Genomic DNA, 23,863 nt, shown 5'->3' on the forward strand with positions numbered 1-23,863 from the left:
AAGTAGGTAGGAGACAATCTGAAACAAGAAGCCATGTCAGCTCGCACTGCAGGTGAGAAGCTCTGCAGCTGCACTGATCTGGGAGCACTGGAAGGCAATCCTCTCACTAAATTTCTTACATACAAAAAAATCAGTACTGTTTGCTTCACCAAAGAAACTGAAACCATTCTGATAGAAAGCTGTCCTACCAGATAGTTTACATGTTTTTATTTAACATACTCCATATATCATGTGATTTAAAAATGACATATTCTTCTTATTTAAGCCAATGACACAATCTCTTGTCTGACGCCCAATAAACACACAGGAAAGGAATGTGGAGAAAGCTGAGGTCTATACTTTCTTTAAGTAACTGTTTTGTTTCCTCTCAGAAGTATGAGGACTGCCTGAGAGGGAGAATGACTGCAAACCACAAACAAAGCGACAGCTATCTCTAGGAATCTGATTGTACTCGGAGTTAAGGGACTTTCCACAGACAATACACATTTCAGTTTTGCTTCATATTCACTTGGCGACCCTTAAGGCCAGCTGAGAGGACTGCTGTTTCACTGGAGCATCCCTTGCAGTGGGATGGGCTCCTGAGTAGAGACCCAGGAGAGCTGATTCTATGTTTCAGAAATTTTACACGCTGTCCCTACCCCCACCCCCAACAGAGTTTCTCTGTGTAGCCCTGGCTGTCCTGGAACTCACTCTGTAGACCAGGCTGGTCTTGAACTCAGAGATCTACCTGCCTCTACCTCCTGAATGCCAACACTAAAGGTGTGCACCACCACCACACCAGTTTACGAGCTGATTGTTAAACAAAGCCAGTCACTTATTAAAACTTGAATAATAAAGAAATATGAAAAAAATATTAAAAAATACCTAACTATAGGCTGGCACTCACTGGTAAGAGTACTTGCCTAAAATGTGTGAGATCCTGGATTTGATCTCAACACCACAAAAACCACAAAAAAGCCCCTCAATTCTTAAAATTTCTGAATTAGTTAACTATGTCCTACTGTTGTCATCTGTGATATTGAGGTTATTTATATGTATTGCATCTGTATGGATGAAACACTGTCATGTGTGCTACCGTGTATTTCTTCCCACCTCCATATTGAGTGACATAACACTGGCAGCTTGAAGTCAGCCATGGTAGCAATAGTTACAAACTTTATAAATTAATGTTTGGTTTAGAGCTAAACTGAAAATGTGTTTCATTTTAATCAGTACAGGTGAGAGACAGTTAACAGTAAATCCAACATCAGATTCAATGGCAGTAAAATTACTGGGAAAAAGCAAATTAGATGCAATTCTACTTGTTACATCATAGTTAGGTTGCAACCACAGGTTGGCTACAGATTCATATTTGACCAAAGCCAACACTCAACCATTCAATTGAGAACACTGTTTGTCACAGTGTGACCCATTCCTTAGGTTAGTAAAATCTGTAATAAGCATAAGCAGGTGTGGGCCTGCTCCCTGGTTATAGTCTTTTCCTTTCCTCATTGTCTGTTACTTAACATTCACAGAATACTACCAAGTCCATGAATTTGCCACACTAATTAATAATGTAGAAAATGCCATCTGTATGGTATTAATTATTTAGAGCATCCTTCATAGCAGCCTTGTAAAAAGACTTCAGTAACTTTATGGATGAAGACTAGGGTTCTTAGGCAGTAAGAAAGCTGTACGATCTTGGACCAAAATCAACCATTCTGAGGTTCTGTGGGGTGCATCCTTCTTGTCCCACAATGTCTGGCCATATGCTCACAGGTCAGTAACTCCTCTGTGTTTTAGTGTCACAGAAAGTGTGGGAGAAGCTATGACAATTTCCAAACTCTTTTCTGACTCTTAAGTTTTTCCACACACATAATTCTAGGTACATAGTATTAGAGTATTGTGGAGTTTAATCCCCTGTTCATCACAGTAGTGATTAAAAACTTTTCACCAAAGTGGCTGGCAATTTTGTATCATTCAAGTCTTTGCCCCACAGTTTCTTAGGTCCTTTTTTTCCTTACCTCAGTGTAACCCATGCTGGCTGCAGCAATGAGGGCCTGCTGGATGGCGTGGCTCTTCTTAAACACTCCTTGCTGCTGGCCAGCCATTGTCCAGTCACACTGAATCAGAAACTTGACAACCTCTAGATGACCTCGCAGAGCAGCATGAACCAAAGCACACTGTCCATTCTTATCCAAGTGATCCACCTATGGGAAGAGAATAGAGAGAGTTGTGAACAAGGAACTCAGCCTAGATTATTGATGTCCAGTTCCTCTGTACATCCCTCTGCAGAGAACTTTCCCCAGAAAATGAGGCAAGGCTTTTGTTTTTACATTCAAAGAAAAAAATAAAATAAAACCCTCAGGTGATTTGGTTGGAATGCAGATATACTCTGGATTACAGAGTGATTTTGGTGGAATACAGACACACCCTTAGTATACACACCTTTAATCCCAAACAGTGTAGGTGAATTTAGTTTGTAGAAAGCAGCCATGTTTGAAATCTCTAAGAGGAGATGATAAAGTAACAAATCAGAGGAAGATTTGACAGAATGAGTCATAGATAGGATCTGCCCAACGCTCACAAGAACAGACAGGAAAGAGAGGCTACTTAAGAGCAGTGAGGGAGAAAGAGTGTACCAATTCAGAGGACTTGAGTTGAGTTGAGTTTGGGGCAGTTCATTTTGTGGAGTTCAGAGGCAATCTTTCCAAGCAGAGCAATTCAGTCAGAAAGTGAGACAAGCCAATTTGAATCAATCAGTTTGGAGAGGAGTTTGGGCTACCTCAATAGCCAAGTTGAACCAGGTAGCCAGAGTTCAGAAAGAACTATAAAGATTGAGTGTATTTATCGGTAAGCCTCCTAGATAACAATTACATCTGGTGAATAAAAGTTATATTTATATAATAACTCGATTTGTTTATCACTCCCAGGAGCTGGGTTATGAGTAGTTGCAGAGCAGTGAGGAAGAGATGACTCAGGATGGGTCTGAGGGATGTGGAAGGGAAGAGAGGAGGTGTAGCTTCTGGTTAGCAGGTGAGAGGACTTTCTTTTTAAGGTAGTTAAGATAAAGTAAATATTTATAAACCTACAAATATTTGGAAAAGGGTGATGTGAATTAAGAAGAGAAAAGAAATAACAAGTGAAATAAAGAACAACAGACCAGGACCAAGAGCACAGGTAGAAGAAATGCTGAAAGAAAACCAAGTGCTTCCTTGTTAGGCAGGAACATAGGCCAGGATAGCAAAGAACACTGTTCTGTGACAGACGTTCCCTGAGATAGACACTTCCTTCTTCCTCCTCTTCCTCCTTTTTTTTGAGGGCCTTCCTATAAATCCCAGGCTGACTTTAAACTTGTGATTCTCTTGCCTCAGTCTCCCAAGTCATGGAGTTACAGATGTGCACCCCCGACTCTTCAGGGTTTCTCTATATAGTTCCGGCTGTCCTAGAACTCGCTTTATAGACTAGACTGGCCTAAACTCATGCAGATCCACCTGCCTATGCCTCCCCATGGCTGGGTTTTTTGGTTGTGTACCACCATGCCAGGTTCCACATCTTGTTTTTAGCTTAATCTTACTAATACAAAATACAGAAGAGATGTGATAGGATTTTGAAGAGAATAAACAGTGTAACTATCTGCTCTGGGAAAACAATGAAGAACAATTAAAAAAAAAGTGGCATGGTGGTATAGGGCAGAGATGATTCAAGGACCTAGTTGGATGTAAATTACATCAAGAGTACCATCAGGACCAGATAGTCTGTTACTACAAGCATCTATTCAATCAAAGGAGACATTGATATAGGTGGGCAATCTGTGTCACAGTAGCATCTAAGGCTCTGTGATTCTGCTGAGAACCCAGGTCTCACTTCCTCAAGGAGTGAGGAGTCTTAGGAGTTTTCCCTGCTTCTCTGGTGATAATACTGAACATCTTAAAATGAGGTCCCATATATTACTTAGGTTTCCCTGTGTGATTCTTAGTTTTCATGACAGAATCAAAATACCACGAGGCTACAATTTTTCCTTGGTGGCCTACATCTGTGAAGCCAGTGGTTTTTCTTTTACTAGTATTTTGAAATTAAATTATCCTGTATCAGTGACTTGGAAAATACTATAAAGAAAATATTTTGGAGGCTGGAATGAGGGCTCACTAGGAAGACTACTTGCTCTGTAATCACAAGAGCCTGAGCTCGATCCCCAACATCCACATGAAAACAGGACACGGTATGTACCTGTCACACCAGTGCTTATGGGCAGAGACAGAGGATCCTGGGAGCTCACTAGCCAGCCAGCACAGCTGGAAAGTGAAGCTCCTGGTTCAATGAGAGATTCCTTCTTAAGGCAAGAAAGTAAGGAGAAAGTTAGAAGATAGCACCAGCGTCCTGCTTCAGTTGGTCTCTACATTTGTGCACCTGTGTACATGCACCTATACATTCATATGTATGCATTCCCTAACACCACATCAAAAGCAATAAAACATTTGGAAATGCTTTCAGAGAACTGAACTGTGCTAATAAACATGTGGGGTGCCCTTGGTCAGTCTGAGTGCATCTTTTCTCCAAATTTCAAGGAACTTTTTCATCTCCATGCCTAAGGTTTCTTTTTAAACATGAAAGTCTGAGGGTGCGCTGTTCAGTTCAGACCTCTCACTGCAGTCTCTTTGGCCCTTGCTTCTTTTCTAGATTTTTGTTTGTCTTCTTCTGTGTTTAGTAGATAACTTCTGGGTTATTAGGTAGGGATTTTTGTGGTTGTTGACAAATGTTGTTTTACAGGTGCCTCTCAAAGATTTTAAAATTGTATCCTGATGCAGCAGGCTAACTCTGGGATATGGGCTCAGTGGGTCTTCCCTTTGATCTGCTCTGCATCTGGGTTGTGTGCACCTAGATCGTCAAGGTAACAAATGAGTTAGAACACTACATTGGGAGACAAGAGAAAGAGAAGAAAAGCAGCAGGAGTAAGCAGCGGTTACCTTGGCCCGTTTCTTGCACAGCAACACCACGATGCTCAGGAAGCCTGCTGCTGCAGCATACCCCAGGGGAGTCAGGCCACTCTCAGAAGAGGCATCCACATTGGCCCCGAACTCCAAAAGCAGGGCCACCATTTCTGTGTATCCAAGGTGAGACTGGACACATAGGATAGGAGCATTATTTAGAACCTCTGTCCGGTAATTAATATTGGCACCTCCCAGAATCAGCAGTCTGCTGACCTAGAAACAAACAGCAGACAGACACCAGTCACATCCTTTCAGTCATAAAATCACTTGAGACTCTACAGTGGAGTCCAGTAGCATTTTTAGGAAGTATTTTAAAAAATGATTTATTTCAGTTTGAATACTTCGCTTTAGAAAATAATGCAAAACGTCTCTGTCATTAGCTAGAGTGAGGGATCACACCCTGAGTGCTGAATGTTGGCTCACTTTAGTGAACTCTTGATTGTAAAAGTTCTTTCCCAAATGGAGTTTACCTGAGTCCATCTGCCCTTCAGAACCCTTAGCAGATCCTAACCTCAGGTATCAGCTAGCTATCCAATAGCCTCAGTCCATCAGAATAAAGCAGCAATGTAAAACTCATTAAAATCACTAAAAGACCACTCATTAGGAAATAGTCTAAGGCAAGTCAGAAATCAACTAAATAGCTACTTGATGTCCTTCTAATTATATTTTACAGTCAATTATTTAAGCTACTTTCAGTTTCTTTGTGTTTACCTTTATATTTGGAGTGTAGAGATTTCGCAAAGAGGCCAATGCCATGGAAAGACCTTCTGTGCTATAGGAGATCCAGAGGCCTTGGAGGATGGAGGATGATACACCAACCTTTTTACTCAAACCCTGAAAAAATATAGAGATAATCAAATAACAATTAGAATGGAGGCAATTAAACAAATAATGATAATGATAATAATAATAATTACTATTATTATTATTTTTGGTGGGGAGACAAAGTCTTTCTGTGTAATCCCGGTGTCCTGGAACTTGCTGTGTACACCAGGCTGAACTCTAACTCAGAGGTCCACTTGCCTCTACCTCTCAAGTGTTGGAATTAGAGATGTACACAACCGCTCCCAGTGAGATAATTACATTATTAACTCAGCTAAAAAGTATCATCAGTAATGAGTGAGTGGCCCCTAAGTTTTCATAGTAATGAATGAGTGCAGAGTCTCATTTTAACAATTTTCATACACAGCAACTCTGGGACAAAGACTAGTTTTATAGAAATATAGTAACTTAAATTATCGCCATTAGTAGATAGATTACTTACCAACATTTTTGGCTCTATATGAATATAATTTACTTTCTCATTTTTTCTCTACTAGCTTTCTTGACTAAGTAATTTAAGTCACTAAAATAATATTACAGCAGAGCTAACTTGATTTTTAATCTTTACTTCATTTTCTTCCTGGACATTTGGGAAAACTATAGTGACAGACCCCTTTGCACCTCGATGGCTCACATGACTCAACTCTGGCTAATAACATCTGGGCCTTAGTCAAATGCCCTGTTAAGGCTTGGCTCCCAACCTCACTGTGTTCCTGCAGACTTTCTACTGTTCCTTGTAACAGCAGATGCAGAGGATCTATGGTGATTTCAATATGCTTGGTCCATGGTAAGTGGTACCTATTAGGAGCTGTGGCCTTGTTGGAGGAAGTGTGTCACTGTGTAGGCAGGCTTTGAGGGCTCCTAGTGCTCAAGCAGAAGAGAGACCTTCCCTCTGCCTGCCTGTGGATGACAGTTTTTCTCTTCCTGGCTGCCTTTGGATCAAGATGTAGAACTGTTGGCTCCTCCAGCACCGAGTCTGCTTGGATGATTCCACGCTTCCTGCCATGATGATAATGGACTGAACCTCTGAAACTAACTGTAAGCCAGCTCCAATTAAATGTCCTTTTTAAGAGCTGCCTTGCTCATGGTGTCTCTTCATAGCAATGAAATCCTAATTAAGACAGGATCCAATGGAGAATTCTGAATACTAAGGTGATTTCAGAACTACTACTACTGAGAAGGAAGCTGCACAGTGATCTGCTCTAGACTGTACTATAAATGAGAAAGGAAAATTCAGTCTTCAGTCTTGAAATTGCCTGGTGGTGAGATACTCTTCCAAGCACCTTGCTCTTCTGCTAAAACATGGATCAACTGAATTAAAACAGAAAATCCTAAGGGGAGGAAAACAGTAAAAATAAAATTTGGGAAGTTGCATGCCTGGAATCTCAATATTCAGAAGGCAGAAGCAGGCAGATCTGAATTTGAGGGCAGCCTGGTCTAGAGAAATACAGAGACTGAGTTCCAGAATAGCTAGGGCTACACAGAGAATCCCTGTCTAAAGGGAAAAAAGAGGAGTCAGGTGGTCTGGGGAAGATTTTTTTTTTTTTTAAAATATGTAATACTTCTGTTTGCTTTGCTCCTTGAAATGTAAGGTGCTCTATTCATTTGATATACTATAGAAGGAACATTTACAAAGGAATATTTGTTGTTTAAAGACATAAGTTCATCTAACAATATCAAGTCACAGTGGTCATGCCATTTCACAGGGGACTGAGACTCTTATTTTCCACAGAGAGAACTCTTCTGCAGAGAAGGTGCAAGGACAGACAGTGCATGCCATGGGAAGCTGATCTGTGAACATTGTCAAAAGGCTTATCTGGCACAGGCATCTTTTTTTCTTTCTGGAGGGATGGTGTGATGGCATAAAAATGGAATATATATTTTAAAAAACAGTTTTTGAGTACACTGCATGAGGGTGCAGGCAGGGCAATAGCTAAAGTACTGCCTACAGCAGAGAGAAACGTGCAGGTTTTAATTTTGATTTGTAAAGATACGGTGGCTGCCTGCTTGTGATTCCTGCACTCAGGAGGACTAGACAGGAGGATCTAAGGCTTGGGCTACATAGTAAAACCCCTGTCTAAATAAAACAATTCAAAACAAACAAACAAACAAACAAACAAAGTTATTTATTTTTAGAGTTACTCTTCCTTTTTGTACATTTATTGTTTGCTTTCAATCCTTCCTGACCACAGTTTCTATTCCTTCCACTCCTAATGCTTCCTCAATGCCACCCTTCTCCTTTTCCTCAGATCCACTCCAACAAAACAAAACAAAACAAAACACCCCCAGGACTCCCAGGGATACCCTCTGACACGATACGATTAGGCACAAACTTTTATATCAAGGTTGGGCGAGGCAACCCAGGAGAAAAAGGGAAATACAGAGACTGAACAAAAAAGCAGGGAAAAGAGTCCCCCATTCTTACGGTTAGTAGTCTCACGGCTAACAAACATAACATATTCTTTGTTTAAAATTTTAAATATTTTTTGTTAATTTTATACACGAGTACTGTATTTACATCATTTTCAATCCCTTTCCCTTTCCACTCCAATCCCTCTCATGCCCATCACTCCAAGTTCATGACTTCTTCATTAATTGCCATCCTCTCTCTCTCTGTATCTGTCTCTCTCTGTCATGCTCTACTGAGACCATTTATTACTGCTCCTTATAGGTGTGTTTGGGGCTGACCACTTGTATTGGATAACCTATTAGGAGGTTCACCCCTGAAGAAGGCTACTCAGCAGCCACTGCTTGCTTCATATCTATAGGTGGGCCTTGTGAAACTCCCCTTGTTTGTATTGGCACATTTACGGTGTTGCCATTATGTATGTCTTGTTTACATGACACGTTGATGAGATTTCATGGGTATAGAATCTCTATCACGTTTAGAAGACACTATCTAGCTGCAGGCATCCTGGTACTCTGGCTCTTGTAATCTTTCCATCACCTTTTCTTCAGTATCTTCTTTTGTTTTGTTTTCTTTCTTTCTGTTTGTTTGTTTTTTGAGACATTTTCTGTGTAGTCCTGGCTATCCTGAAACTCACTCTGTAGACCAGGCTGGCCTCAAACTCAGAAATCCACCTGCATCTGTATCCTCCAATTGCTCGAATTAAAGGCGTGCCCCACCACTGCCAGGTGTCTGTAATGTCTTATAAATGCATTTGTTTTTTTGAGATAGGGTCTCATTCATGTTTTCAATGTTGACTAAAACTCATTTCCTTGCATTTGGTTTCTTACCTGTTGTACTGAGCCCAGGGATTTATGCATGCTAGGCCAGTACTCTATTGGTCATTGCCCTAACAGGGATTTACAAAGTGCCTGTAATGACATGACTTTGTCAAAGTGGCTGCCTGTGTTTAAATATTCTCAACATGAACATACAGCTGGAAAAAATGAGGAGCAAGGATGCTCATCACTTCTACACTGCCTCTTTTGTCATCTTATTCTGGTTACAGATGATGGACAAGAGAGGGTCAACCATACAGCTGGGTCAAATCCTGGCAAAGTAGACCAGTGAGAGCTCAGAAACACAACCTTGGGGAGGGTGAAACAGAATCTAGTTTAAAGCTCAAACACTACAAGAGAATTAATGCCCTTTTCAATCTCTTCTATTATTTAAAAATGGCCACTTAATTCCCAAATCACTCATACTGTTTATAGCCTTGTGGAGCTCTGTTCTGAATCTTCCCACTAGAGTACTCATCTGGCCCCCAAGAACTGGTTACACTGAAAGGATGAAGGGTAGAGGAGAGCTTCTAATCACTAGTATTTTAGAACTTCTAATTTGTGCTAATAACAGGAATGTCAATTTGCAAGTTTCTTATTTGGCTAATTAATTAGTTAGTTAATATGTAAACACACATAAAAATCCCCAATCAAGCCTATCACTAAGTTATGATTGCTTATTTTGACACATTAGATAAAATATTTATAGAATTCTTTTTGAAAGAATTCCAAAAGCTACTCAGTCAGGCTTTGAGTTAGGTTGTAAGGTTCATCTTCACTGCAGACCTAGAAAACCAGGAAACACAGCTCCAACTCTCCATATGGGCCTCAGCCTCTTGATTTAGAGTATGTATGGTTTTGTTTTGTTTTTTAATTTATTTATTTATATGTAAGTACACTGTAGCTGTCTTCAAACATCCCAGAAGAGGGAGTCAGATCTCGTTACGGATGGTTGTGAGCCACCATGTGGTTGCTGGGATTTGAACTCCGGACCTTCAGAAGAGCAGTCAGGTGCTCTTACCCACTGAGCCATCTCACCAGCCCTGTATGTATGGGTTTTACTAAGACTTTTGAAGAATGATATAGTACATGAACAACTTAGAAAAATCACCAGAAAGTATTAATATCAATTGAGACTATCAGCAGTAAAGCTCTAACCCCTGCCCCGTCTGATAATTTGCAGGTGAGGAAAAAAGAAAAGGGATCTAACATTTACTCAGGATCTAATATGTGTCAAGTTCTGTAGTTAGGACAGTTTTATGTATTAGATCCTTCAGCTTAATCTCTTCACAACAGCCCCTGGGAGATAGAACTCAAGACTATTTACATCAGAGGAAACAACCTAAAGAAGATAAAGTCAACTGCTCAAAGTCACAAAGCTACTGGAGCTGCAATTAAAAGACAACTTTTTTTTTTAAACCCTAAGGTTCATGTTCTGTCTATTATAACCAAGATTACTAAAAAGTTCTCGATACCTGATTCAGGATTTTACTTCTGAATTCTCAGTTGGAAAAGTAGCAACTACAACAGACAAAGTGGTTAATTTCTGTCTCTTTCCTTTACTCTAATTCTAAAGCATTCTATAGTTGGCAGCCCTCTACTTCATCCTAGATAACACCATAGACTCCTATGGCTTTATTTATTCATATTATTTCAACTGGGCGTTATGTGCTTCTTTTCCAACTGAAATCTGAAGTAAAGACTAGTTGAAACTTTATACTTAATGGTTTAAATTATTTTAGTGACTTACAAGTCAGGCTGGTGACTTATTTAATCATTTAAATCCTGATAAGAGCTAGAGGGAAAAGAAATGGAAAGGCTGGGTGTGGTGGCAGACAGGTGATGTCCCAGCACTTCAGAGGAAGAAGCAGGAAGGTCATTCCAAGTCTGAAGGTAGTCTGGTCTACCTAGTGAGTTCTAGGACAGAGAGGGCTACAGAGAGTGAGACCCCGTCTCAAACAAAAACAACAATAAAACAAAAACAAAAGAGAAAGAAAAAGGAGAGTAGGAAAGGAGACAGGCAAGACCAGACGCTGGTGGAGGCTCACAGAGTAGCTTTGGAGCAGCTGGAGTAGACACACAAGAAGGAAGTGTGAGGCACAGGAGCAGAGTCTAGACTCTACGTATACTACAGACTTCTGATTTATCTTGGCTGGCGGGATTAAGCCTTTGCTTTTCTGAGATATGAGGAAAGTTTCAGCCAAAACTCAACAGAGATGACAAGTAATTTTATTTCCAGCCAGGATGTGGCCAAAAATACCTCAATTATTTAGTCTTTTTGAATATTTCAAGAAGGCATAAAAAAGCAGGAGCATTTTCTTCTTAAGGCTTCTTATTTATGGTTCAAATCTAACTTTGGTGCTGAGCTAGTGTGTTTCTTGGAAGTTTAGTAATTTGTAAAGTTTAGCAACCCACATATATATATACACCCATGTATATCTAATGTAATGTCTTACATTACCACCATTATCACCTGACCATCACACACAGCCGGGGCTGAGTAGAGCAAAGGGAGCCTAGTAAACAGAGGAAGTGCTCTTCCCTGTAGAACAGGGCCTAGAAAACCAAGGCCACAAATCAGGTTTTACTGGACTATAGCTTTACCCATTTGTCTTACTGCTTTCCAGCTACAGTGACAGAGTTGTAGTGAGAGACGGTAAAGTAGACTACAAAGCCATACGTAGCTAGTTTTAAAAAAACTTTGCTAACTCCCACTGTAAGATGTGATGGGGTGATATTTCCGTATGAAATTTATGCTTATCAAGCCTTATTTTAGAAAAAATACTGGTAACTTTGATCATAAAACCTTATATTAAATATACTCCTAGTACTCTGGATGTTTATCATGCACCTTTTTTCATGTATTTTGCCTGTAATCCTTATAACACCTTTGAGAGTTCCTGTTTTACAGATGAGAAGATTGACAGTGTACCCTTCCCTCCTTTCCTCTAGAGTGAGTTCAGCCTGTCCTTGAGTGCATGGTCTTTTCATGTCGACTCCAAATGCAGGGACTGTAGTGTGCACCACTGTGCACCTCCTCAGTCATACCTGAACTCACGCCACTTGCTGCTCCAAGGATCTTCTTTCTAGTTTTAAGTTGTCTTCCTAGCCAATCCTTCTGTTCTAATAAGAAACACTGTATGACTGACTAACCAAAAGAGCATTTTAAAGGGAAGAATTCAGGAGAGAAACGGCAACGTTACTAAAAATCCTCCCAGTGACTAGACTCAATCTGATGAGAACGGCTTATGTTACAAACTGAATTAGCGTATCTCTGGACAGTTTCCAAATAGCTTGTTTTCTTGTATTATATTCTTTAAATCTAAATTTGAGTATAGTGTTGTTTACTTATAACCCCACAATTCTGGAGGCAGATGGTGGAAGATAAGGAATTCAAGGTCATCCTTTACTACAAAGAATTTTTGACGCAGATCTGTGTTACAGAAAACTGTCTCAAAAGGAGGGAAACCCCACAACACACAACCCTAGATGACAACTGCAAGGAAGAATGCTAGGTGATCATAAGTCATTAGGAAATGCAATCAAACCCACAATGAAGCCAGGTACAATGGTACAGATCTGCAGTTCTAGCTTGTGGGAGGTGAAGGCAGGAAGATCAGAAGTTCAAGGACAGCCTCAACTACAAAGAGAAATCCAAGTGAGCCCAACCCACAGGAGACTCTCAAACCAGACCAGACCTCAAGTCACACCACACAGTGAAGTGCTATTCTGCATTCACTTTTAGATGAAATAGAAGACAAATGACTTTTTCTTTTTGGTTCTAGGGATTATGTACACCACTGAGCACTATTTTCAGACTGGTGTAAGGAAACTTGAATCCTCACACACTACTGGTGGGGCAGTGAAAGGGTGTGGACACTTTTGAAAACAAACTGACAATTTTTCAAAATGTTAAACCTAGTTACTATATGACCTAGAAATCCAATCAATTCTTGTTTTTATTTTTTTGAGATGTGGTCTGAGTATGTTACCTAGCCTCACCCAAATTTATGCCTTACACCATTGTGCTCAGCACAATTCTATCTCTAAAGTTAAGAACCACTGCTCTAAGTTATCAACTGTGTGTGTGTGTAGGTGTGTAATTTGAATACTCAGGAGCAGGAAAATTATGAATTCTTGTATAGTGTGGTTGTAGAGTAAGTTCTAGATCAGCCAGCCAGGCCTACAGAATTAGAGGCAGTAAGATAAAGAGCTAGCTAGCTAGCTAGATACAGACTGTCTATACAAATCTGTACTTTAATATTATAAATTATTATGTGCTAATGTTACTAAGTTGTAGATGTATTAAATGCTATGTTAAAGTAGCTAATTTTCTTAGCAGTAGTAGTCACAGTATTCATTCATTTCAAAAGCAGAGCATCTCAGTTATTTCAATGAATGTCTAAATAAAATGTTGTGTATCCATATAGTGGAATACTATTTTATAATAAAATAAATAAGGTACTGATCTGTTCTATAATATTAAAAACCATGAAAACATTATGTTAAGTGAAAGAAGCCAGGCACAAGAGAATACATTATGTACATATATATATATATATATATATATATATATATATATATACATACATTATGTACATATATATACATTTCTATGAAATATTTTGAAAAGTCAAGTTTATGGGACAGAATGTAGGGAAATGAACTAATAGGAATGAGGCTCATTTTTTAGTGTGAATAAATACATTAATGGTTGTGATAATGGCAAAACTCCAAGGACACTAATACTCTCTCTCTCTCTCTCTCTCTCTCTCTCTCTCTCTCTCTCTCTCTCTCTCTCTCTCTCTCTCTCTTTCTCTCTCCTAATACTGGTCAATTTCATGTGGTATATAAAGTTATACCTCAAAAAGGTGTCAAAACAAGAGAATTGTGAAGGTTTTGTAGCCAGCTCAATATCCAGAATCACAGGTTTTTATTCTTTTCTATTTTAAAGGTCATTAATGACATAAATACACCTTTTCTCAAACAAGGAAGGGGAATTTAGAACTGGAATAAGTATCAGTTGGACTGCCGAGGAGAAGTTCTGAGTGGAAGTGGATATGGCCACGTCTACCTTTGACTTTGTATGACCCTCAGCTGACAGAAACCTTGGACTTCAGTCTGGGAGAAGCTAAAGCCTCTCACCAGCCTCTGCACTGAAAGGATCCTGGCAGCTGCAGCACCAGGAACACCAGAGTCTAGTCCTCATTTTTTAGCTTACAGACATGTCATCACTCTATGCTGCACACCAGAGTGTTTACAGTCTAAATCACATACAGAGCCACTCTTATCTCAGACAACCATGCTGTCTGCATCAACATAGGATAAAACTGTGCTCATGAAGGAAGTATGCAGTTTAAATGTAGGCTGAAGTCACACTTGGTTAAATAAAACTTCATATTCTTTCTCCATCACTGGGTTATTTTACATTTACCAATGCAAGCATCAGTTTCATCTTTGCATCTTATCCCATGAAGATTTTATGTTCGAAGACTGATTGTTATTTCCTATCTAACCAAATGACAATTATCTTAGTGTCTACGGATGTGGTAGACATTTATTGTCTTCTTGAACTAGATGCTTGTCTGCTGTATTAGTTGTATTCTACTTACAGAAAGTAAGGACACTAAGGTCATTTTTGGTAGACATGATAGTTACGATTCAAATAAAGGATTTGTCACAGCGGGTTTTATTTCTGTTCATGTGATGAATAAACTTCTCTGGCTGTGTGTTTATATACTGGGAAGAATTTGTAAGGTTTTTGGAGAACTGTTTAAGATACTTGGATTGGATTTTTCAATTCAATTCAGAGTCAGGGAAGAACTCTGAGGGACCACAGGGGTTAGAACTATCAGAGTTTTCTTCTTCTGAGGTAGGGTCTTGCTATGTGACCCCAGCTGATTTTGAGGTAGGGTCTTGCTATGTGACCCCAGCTGATTTTGAGGTAGGGTCTTGCTATGTGACCCCAGCTGATTTTGAGGTAGGGTCTTGCTATGTGACCCCAGCTGACTTTAAAGTCTTGGAAGAACTCAGCCTTAGCCTCCCTTACTAGTTACATGCAGCCATTATTTCTGCATGAGACTTTTATTTTTGCAGGGCTAGACATGAGTCTTTTGCATGCTAGGCAAGTACTACTGAGCTACACTATGAATCCACAGGACTAGAACTGTCAAACACAGTAATAAACTGAAACAGTAATAGTGAGTAATAGTGAACTGTGGGCTAAAAGTAAGGAGAACAATTTCCATGAACAATTTCCTTCATGTGGACTATACATTTCTTGGACTATAACATATATGTATATATAAAGTTTCTAATATATATGTATATATTGCTACTATATACATGTATTAGATACATGTAGATTACCTTAAAGATGTGTGCTTTGAGGATGTGATGTCCTAGTTCAATAGTCTGCTGTCGGTTTAGTTTCCCCTCTTGGCGGGAGAACCAGAAGGCAAGTAATGTGTGGCCACTCCTGCAAAGGAAGAGAGTCATCTTAGAAAACTTAATGCCTCAGTTTTACCTTGACTATTCAGGTCCAGCCATATCTCCAATAAAACTAGGTACCATTCAGTTAGCATCTTGGGAAAGACATTTGTTACAAGGCAAGTAATATGTTTGGACATTGCAAAAGCCATTTCCAGTTGACTTATTCCCATTCCTTGTGCAGACAACATTAATTGATTTTCATTTTTATTGTTTGTCCATGTCAGTAACTCTACATCATTGCCCCTCAGACTCTGTACTCGTTCTGTATTCTCACTGAACTAGTTCATCAGTCCTCATTCAACCATGATCTCTGCCTATGGTCTCAGTTTTAGAGATGTTTATTGGATCTTTCCATTTGAAGTGTCCCTTGGTACCTAAACTCATCGTGTTGCCAAATAGACTGATGGCCTCTTCCTAGAAGTCTTCTCTGCCAGCTAATACAGTGGAATACGTTCTTTCTGATGCCACCAGTAGACATGTCTTATCTCTAGTTCAGTATTTACCACACTGTTACATGCTTTCTCTTCCAGTAGACTTGAGTTTCCTGATGGCATCCACTCCCCCATGTTATGTCTCTGATAACAAACTCCTAATCTGTTCATGAAAGAGAAAGGCCTCCTCCCAACTCCTTCGATATTGTCATATCTGCCCAGGGTGTCTAGAACTGCCTTCTTGGCACAAATCATGTAATCAGCTGGCCTGAGGACAAGGCCAAAATCAGGGCTAGGCTAAAAAGTACCAGAAATTGAGCCTGAGCCCTGACTGAGCATCTAAACTGCTTTAATTTTGGGTTACTTTAAATAAATCAATTATTTTTTGCTGTTCAATCCATTTATATTGGAATCTTGTGCTCTGTCATAGCTCAAAAGTTTCCCAATGATAATTTTTAAGTGTTAATCCCTACCCCCCCCCCAATTATCTGTGATGCTAAAGAGCAAACCTAGGACTAAACACTTTGCCACTGAGCTACACTCAGTCCAGTGATTTCAGTGATTTCCTTCTTTCCTTTCCTTTTTTTTTGTTTCTTTCTATTGATATAAGGCCTCATGTAGCCTAGACCTCAAAACCCATTTTTAATTTTAAAATATATGTATGTATGCATGCATAGGCGTATGCATGTGAAGGCCAGAGAACAACAAGTAGGAGTCACTTCTCTCCTGCCATGTAGGTCTTGGTGATCAAACTCAGGTTTGATCCATTAGGTTTGGCAACTAATGCCTTTACCCTGTGGCCATCTCACCAGCTCAACCTTGAACTTCTGACCCTGCCCCTACCTCCTGAGTCCTGCATACAGGTGTGTACTACCATACGTGGTTTATGTGATGCTGGGGATTAATCCCAAACTTTCCTACAGACTAGGCAAGCACTCACCAACTGAGCTATGACCCCAGGCAATACATTCTTTTAAATGCCAACATGTTTGTGTGGTATATGTGAATCATGTGTGTATGTATTTCTATTTACATTATTATTTTTTTAAAAAATATTTTTTATTAGGTATTTTCCTCATTTACATTTCCAATGCTATCCCAAAAGTCCCCCCTAACCTTCCCCCAACCCCCTTACCCACCCACTCCCACTTTTGGCCCTGGCATTCCCCTGTATTGGGGCATATAAAGTTTGCATGTCCAATGGGCCTCTCTTTCCAATGATGGCCGACTAGGCCATCTTTTGATACATATGCAGCTAGAGACAAGAGCTCCGGGATACTGGTTAGTTCATATTGTTGTTCCACCTATAGGGTTTCAGATCGCTTTAGCTCCTTGGGTACTTTCTCTAGCTCCTCCATTGGGGGCCCTGTGATCCAACCAATAGCTGACTGTGAGCATCCACTTCTGTGTTTGCTAGGCCCCGGCATAGTCTCACAAGAGACAGCTATATCAGGGTCCTTTCAGCAAAATCTTGCTAGTGTATGCAATGGTGTCAGCCTTTGGAGGCTGATTATGGGATGGATCCCTGGATATGGCAGTCTCTAGATGGTCCATTCTTTTGTCTCAGCTCCAAACTTTGTCTCGGTAACTCCTTCCATGGGTGTTTTGTTCCCAATTCTAAAAAGGGGCAAAGTGTCCACACTTTGGTCTTCCTTCTTCTTGAGTTTCATGTGTTTCGCAAATTGTATCTTATATCTTGAGTATTCTAAGTTTCTGGGCTAATATTAACTTATCAGTGAGTACATATCATTTGAGATCTTTTGTGATTGGGTTACCTCACTCAGGATGATGCCCTCCAAGTCCAACCATTTGTCTAGGAATTTCATAAATTCATTCCTTTTAATAGCTGAGTAGTACTCCATTATGTAAACGTACCACATTTTCTGTATCCATTCCTCTGTTGAGGGGCATCTGGGTTCTTTCCAGCTTCTGGCTATTATAAATAAGGCTGCTATGAACATAGTGGAGCATGTGTCTTTCTTACTACTTGGAACATCTTCTGGATATATGTCCAGGAGAGGTATTACGGGATCCTCCGGTAGTACTATGTCCAATTTTCTGAGGAACCGCCAGACTGATTTTCAGAGTGGTTGTACAAGCTTGCAATCCCACCAACAATGGAGGAGTGTTCCTCTTTCTCCACATCCTCACCAGCATCTGCTGTCAACTGAATTTTTGATTTTAGCCATTCTGACTGGTGTGAGGTGGAATCTCAGGGTTGGGTTTTTTTTTTAATTTTTAATATTTTTATTACATATTTTCCTCAATTACATTTCCAATGCTATCCCAAAAGTCCCCCATAGCGCCCCCCACTTCCCTACCCACCCATTCCCATTCTTTTGGCCCTGGCATTCCCCTATATTGGGGCATATAAAGTTTGCAAGTCCAATGGGCCTCTCTTTCCAGTGATGGCCGACTAGACCATCTTTCGATACATATGCAGCTAGAGACAAGAGCTCCGGGGTTCTGGTTAGTACATCATGTTGTTCCAACAATAGGGTTGCAGATCCCTTTAGCTCCTTGGGTACTTTCTCTAGCTTCTCCATTGGGAGCCCTGTGATACATCCAATAGCTGACTGTGAACATCCACTCCTGTGTTTGCTAGGCCCTGGCATCGTCTCACAAGAGACAGCTATATTTGGGTCCTTTCAGCAAAATCTTGCTAGTGTATGCAATGGTGTCAGCGTTTAGAAGCTGATTATGGGATGGATCCCTGGATACGGCAGTCTCTAAATGGTCCATCCTTTCATCACAGCTACGAACTTTGTCTCTGTAACTCCTTCCCTGGGTGTTTTGTTCCCAATTCTAAGAAGGTGCACAGTGTCCACACTTTGGTCTTCATTCTTCTTGAGTTTCATGCGTTTAGCACATTGTATCTTATATCTTGGGTATCCTAAGTTTTGGGCTAATATCCACTTATCAGTGAATACATATTGTGTGAGTTCTTTTGTGACTGTGTTCAGGGTTGTTTTGATTTGCATTTCCCTGATGATTAAGGATGCTGAACATTTTTTCACGTGCTTCTCTGCCATTCGGTATTCCTCAGGTGAGAATTCTTTGTTTAGCTCTGAGCCCCATTTTTTAATGGGGTTATTTGATTTTCTGGAGCGCACCTTCTTGAGTTCTTTATATATATTGGATATTACTCCCCTATCTGATTTAGGATAGGTAAAGATCCTTTCCCAATCTTTTGGTGGTCTTTTTGTCTTATTGACAGTGTCTTTTGCCTTACAGAAGCTTTGCAGTTTTATGAGGTGCCATTTGTCAATTCTCCATCTTACAGCACAAGCCATTGCTGTTGTATTCAGGAATTTTTGCCCCTGTGCCCATATCTTCCAGGCTTTCCCCCACTTTCTCCTCTATAAGTTTCAGTGTCTCTGGTTTTATGTGGAGTTCCTTGATCCACTTAGACTTGACCTTAGTACCAGGAGATAGGAATGGATCAATTCGCGTTCTTCTACATGATAACCACCAGTTGTGCCAGCAACATTTGTTGAAAATGCTGTCTTTTTTCCACTGGCTGGTTTTAGCTCCCTTGTCAAAGATCAAGTGACCATAGGTGTGTGGGTTCATTTCTGGGTCTTCAATTCTATTCCATTGGTCTACTTGTCTGTCGCTATACCAGTACCATGCAGTTTTTATCACAATTGCTTTGTAGTACAGCTTTAGGTCAGGCATGGTGATTCCACCAGAGGTTCTTTTATCCTTGAGAAGAGTTTTTGCTATCCTAAGTTTTTTGTTAATCCAGATGAATTTGCAGATTGCTCTTTCTAATTCATTGAAGAATTGAGTTGGAATTTTGATGGGGATTGCATTGAATCTGTAGATTGCTTTCGGCAAGATAGCCATTTTTACAATGTTGATCCTGCCATTCCATGAGCATGGGAGATCTTTCCATCTTCTGAGATCTTCTTTAATTTCTTTCTTTAGAGACTTGAAGTTCTTATCATACAGATCTTTCACTTCCTTAGTTAGAGTCACGCCAAGGTATTTTATATTATTTGTGACTATTGAGAAGGGTGTTGTTTCCCTTAATTTCTTTCTCAGCCTGTTTATTCTTTGTGTAGAGAAGGGCCATTGACTTGTTTGAGTTAATTTTATATCCAGATACTTCACCAAAGCTGTTTATCAGGCTTAGGAGTTCTCTGGTGGAATTTTTAGGGTCACTTATATATACTATCATATCATTTGCAAAAAGTGATATTTTGACTTCTTCCTTTTGAATTTGTATAACCTTGATCTCCTTTTGTTGTCGAATTGCTCTGGCTAGGACTTCAAGTACAATGTAGAATAGGTAGGGAGAAAGTGGGCAGCCTTGTCTAGTCCCTGATTTTAGTGGGATTGCTTCCAGCTTCTCACCATTTACTTTGATGTTGGCTACTGGTTTGCTGTAGATTGTTTTTATCATGTTTAGGTATGGGCCTTGAATTCCTGATCTTTCCAAGACTTTTATCATGAATGGGTGTTGGATTTTGTCAAATGCTTTCTCCGCGTCTAAGGAGATGATCATGTGGTTTTTGTCTTTGAGTTTGTTTATATAATGGATTATGTTGATGGATTTCCGTATATTAAACCATCCCTGCATCCCTGGAATAAAACCTACTTGGTCAGGATGGATGATTGTTTTAATGTGTTCTTGGATTCGGTTAGTGAGAATTTTATTGAGTATTTTTGCATTGATATTCATAAGGGAAATTGGTCTGAAGTTCTCTATCTTTGTTGGATCTTTCTGTGGTTTAGGTATCAGAGTAATTGTGGCTTCATAGAATGAGTTGGGTAGAGTACCTTCTACTTCTATTTTGTGGAATAGTTTGTGCAGAACTGGAATTAGATCTTCTTTGAAGGTCTGATAGAACTCTGCACTAAACCCATCTGGTCCTGGGCTTTTTTTGGTTGTGAGACTATTAATGACTGCTTCTATTTCTTTAGGGGATATGGGACTGTTTAGATCATTAACTTGATCCTGATTTAACTTTGGTACCTGGTATCTGTCTAGAAATTTGTCCATTTCGTCCAGGTTTTCCAGTTTTGTTGAGTATAGCCTTTTGTAGAAGGATCTGATGGTGCTTTGGATTTCTTCAGGATCTGTTGTTATGTCTCCCTTTTCATTTCTGATTTTGTTAATTAGGATGTTGTCCCTGTGCCCTCTAGTGAGTCTGGCTAAGGGTTTATCTATCTTGTTGATTTTCTCTAAGAACCAGCTCCTCGTTTGGTTGATTCTTTGAATAGTTCTTCTTGTTTCCATTTGGTTGATTTCACCCCTGAGTTTGCTTATTTCCTGCCGTCTACTCCTCTTGGGTGAATTTGCTTCCTTTTTTTCTAGAGCTTTTAGGTATGTTGTCAAGATGCTAGTGTGTGCTCTCTCTAGTTTCTTTTTGGAGGCACTCAGAGCTATGAGTTTCCCTCTTAGAAATGCTTTCATTGTGTCCCATAAGTTTGGGTATGTTGTGGCTTCATTTTCATTAAACTCTAAAAAGTCTTTAATTTCTTTCTTTATTCCTTCCTTGATCAAGGTATCATTGAGAAGAGTGTTGTTCATTTTCCACGTGAATGTTGGCTTTCCATTATTTATGTTGTTATTGAAGATCAGCCTTAGTCCATGGTGGTCTGATAGAATGCATGGGACAATTTCAATATTTTTGTATCTGTTGAGGCCTGTTTTGTGACCAATTATATGGTCAGTTTTGGAGAAGGTACCCTGAGGTGCTGAGAAGAAGGTATATCCTTTTGTTTTAGGATAAAATGTTCTGTAGATATCTGTTAAGTCCATTTGTTTCATAACTTCTGTTAGTTTCACTGTGTCCCTGTTTAGTTTCTGATTCCACGATCTGTCCATTGATGAAAGTGGTGTGTTGAAGTCTCCCACTATTATTGTGTGAGGTGCAATGTGTGCTTTGAGCTTTACTAAAGTTTCTTTAATGAATGTGGCTGCCCTTGCATTTGGAGCATAGATATTCAGAATTGAGAGTTCCTCTTGGAGGATTTTACCTTTGATGAGTATGAAGTGTCCCTCATTGTCTTTTTTGATAACTTTGGGTTGGAAGTTGATTTTATTTGATATTAGAATGGCTACTCCAGCTTGTTTCTTCAGACCATTTGCTTGGAAAATTGTTTTCCAGCCTTTCACTCTGAGGTAGTGTCTGTCTTTTTCCCTGAGATGGATTTCCTGTAAGCAGCAGAATGTTGGGTCCTGTTTGTGTAGCCAGTCTGTTAGTCTATGTCTTTTTATTGGGGAATTGAGTCCATTGATATTAAGAGATATTAAGGAAAAGTAATTGTTGCTTCCTATTATTTTTGTTGTTAGAGTTGGCATTCTGTTCTTTTGGCTGTCTTCTTCTTTTTGGTTTGTTGAAGGATTACTTTCTTGCTTTTTCTAGGGCGTGGTTTCTGTCCTTTTATTGTTTTTTTTTCTGTTATTATCCTTTGAAGGGCAGGATTCATGGAAAGATAATGTCTGAATTTGGTTTTGTCATGGAATATCTTGGTTTCTCCATATATGGTAATTGAGAGTTTGGCTGGGTACAGTAGCCTGGGCTGGCATTTGTGTTCTCTTAGTGTCTGTATAACATCTGTCCAGGATCTTCTGGCTTTCATAGTCTCTGGTGAAAAGTCTGGTGTAATTCTGATAGTCCTGCCTTCATATGTTACTTGACCTTTTCCCCTTACTGCTTTTAATATTCTATCTTTATTTAGTGCATTTGTTGTTCTGATTATTATGTGTTGGGAGGAATTTCTTTTCTGGTCCAGTCTATTTGGAGTTCTGTAGTCTTCTTGTATGTTCATGGGCATGTCTTTCTTTAGGTTTGGGAAGTTTTCTTCTATAATTTTGTTGAAGATATTTGCTGGCCCTTTAAGTTGAAAATCTCCATTCTCATCTACTCCTATTATCCGTAGGTTTGGTCTTCTCATTGTGTCCTGGATTTCCTGGATGTTTTGAGTTAGGATCTTTTTGCATTTTGTATTTTCTTTGATTGTTGTGCTGATGTTCTCTATGGAATCTTCTGCACCTGAGATTCTCTCTTCAATCTCTTGTATTCTGTTGCTGATGCTCGCATCTATGGTTCCAGTTTTCTTTCCTGGGGTTTCTATTTCCAGTGTTGCCTCACTTTCGGTTTTCTTTATTGTGTCTATTTCCCTTTTTAGGTGTTTGATGGTTTTATTCAATTCCATCACCTGTTGGTCGTGTTTTCCTGCAATTTTTAAAGGGATTTTTGTGCTTCCTCTTTAAGGTCTTCTACCTGTTTAGCAGTATTCTCCTGTATTTCTTTAAGTGAGTTATTAGGGTCCTTCTTGATGTCCTCTACCATCATCATGAGATATGCTTTTAAATCCAGGTCTAGCTTTTCGGGTGTGTTGGGGTGCCCAGGACTGGGTGGGGTGGGAATGCTGCGTTCTGATGATGGTGAGTGGTCTTGGTTTCTGTTAGTAAGATTCTTACGTTTGCCTTTTGCCATCTGGTAATCTCTGGAGTTAGTTGTTATAGTTGTCTCTGGTTAGAGCTTGTTCCTCAGGTGATTATGTTAGCCTCTATCAGCAGACCTGGGAGACTAGCTCTCTTCTGAGTTTCAGTGGTCAGAGTACTCTGCAGGCAAGCTTTCCTCTTGCAGGGAAGGTGGCCAGATATCTGGTGTTCGAACCTGCCTCCTGGCAGAAGTTGTGATCCACTCACCAGAGGTCCTAAGGTCTCATGGAGAGTCCTGTGGGGACCTTGGGGGTGTTCGCAGACTCCACACCCAAGGTGCCCTGGCGCTGGCACTGACCAGAAGGGACTTGTGACCCTGGTCAGGCTGGGTTTTCTGCTTCCTTAATTAATGCAATCTCAGGTCCTGGGAGATTGAATTGGAGCAGAAGGTGTGTTCCACTCACCAGACGTCCTAAGATCCTGTGGAGGGTCCTGTGGGGACCTTGGGGGTGTCCGCAGAC

The 23,863-nt window shown here is 39.9% G+C and overlaps 1 protein-coding gene across 9 annotated transcripts in view; it reads right to left on the minus strand.

The window, feature by feature from the left end:
* Tanc2 (tetratricopeptide repeat, ankyrin repeat and coiled-coil containing 2) overlaps positions 1 to 23,863 on the minus strand; it is a 335,376-nt gene that overhangs the window by 27,590 nt on the left and 283,923 nt on the right. For all 9 annotated transcript variants that reach the window (XM_029484221.2, XM_029484218.2, XM_029484223.2 and 6 more), the window contains 5 exons: positions 15,387 to 15,495; positions 5,682 to 5,804; positions 4,947 to 5,183; positions 2,004 to 2,189; positions 1 to 18 (listed from right to left, as the gene is read on the minus strand). The exon at positions 1 to 18 is cut by the window's left edge and continues 76 nt beyond it. In XM_029484221.2, the coding sequence (XP_029340081.1) occupies positions 1 to 18; positions 2,004 to 2,189; positions 4,947 to 5,183; positions 5,682 to 5,804; positions 15,387 to 15,495 (673 nt within the window). The remainder of the gene's footprint in view (positions 19 to 2,003; positions 2,190 to 4,946; positions 5,184 to 5,681; positions 5,805 to 15,386; positions 15,496 to 23,863) is intronic.

The sequence above is a fragment of the Mus caroli genome, unplaced genomic scaffold, assembly GCF_978045245.1.
Source record: "Mus caroli unplaced genomic scaffold, Mus_caroli_1 scaffold_13, whole genome shotgun sequence".
Classification (NCBI taxonomy): domain Eukaryota; kingdom Metazoa; phylum Chordata; class Mammalia; order Rodentia; family Muridae; genus Mus; species Mus caroli.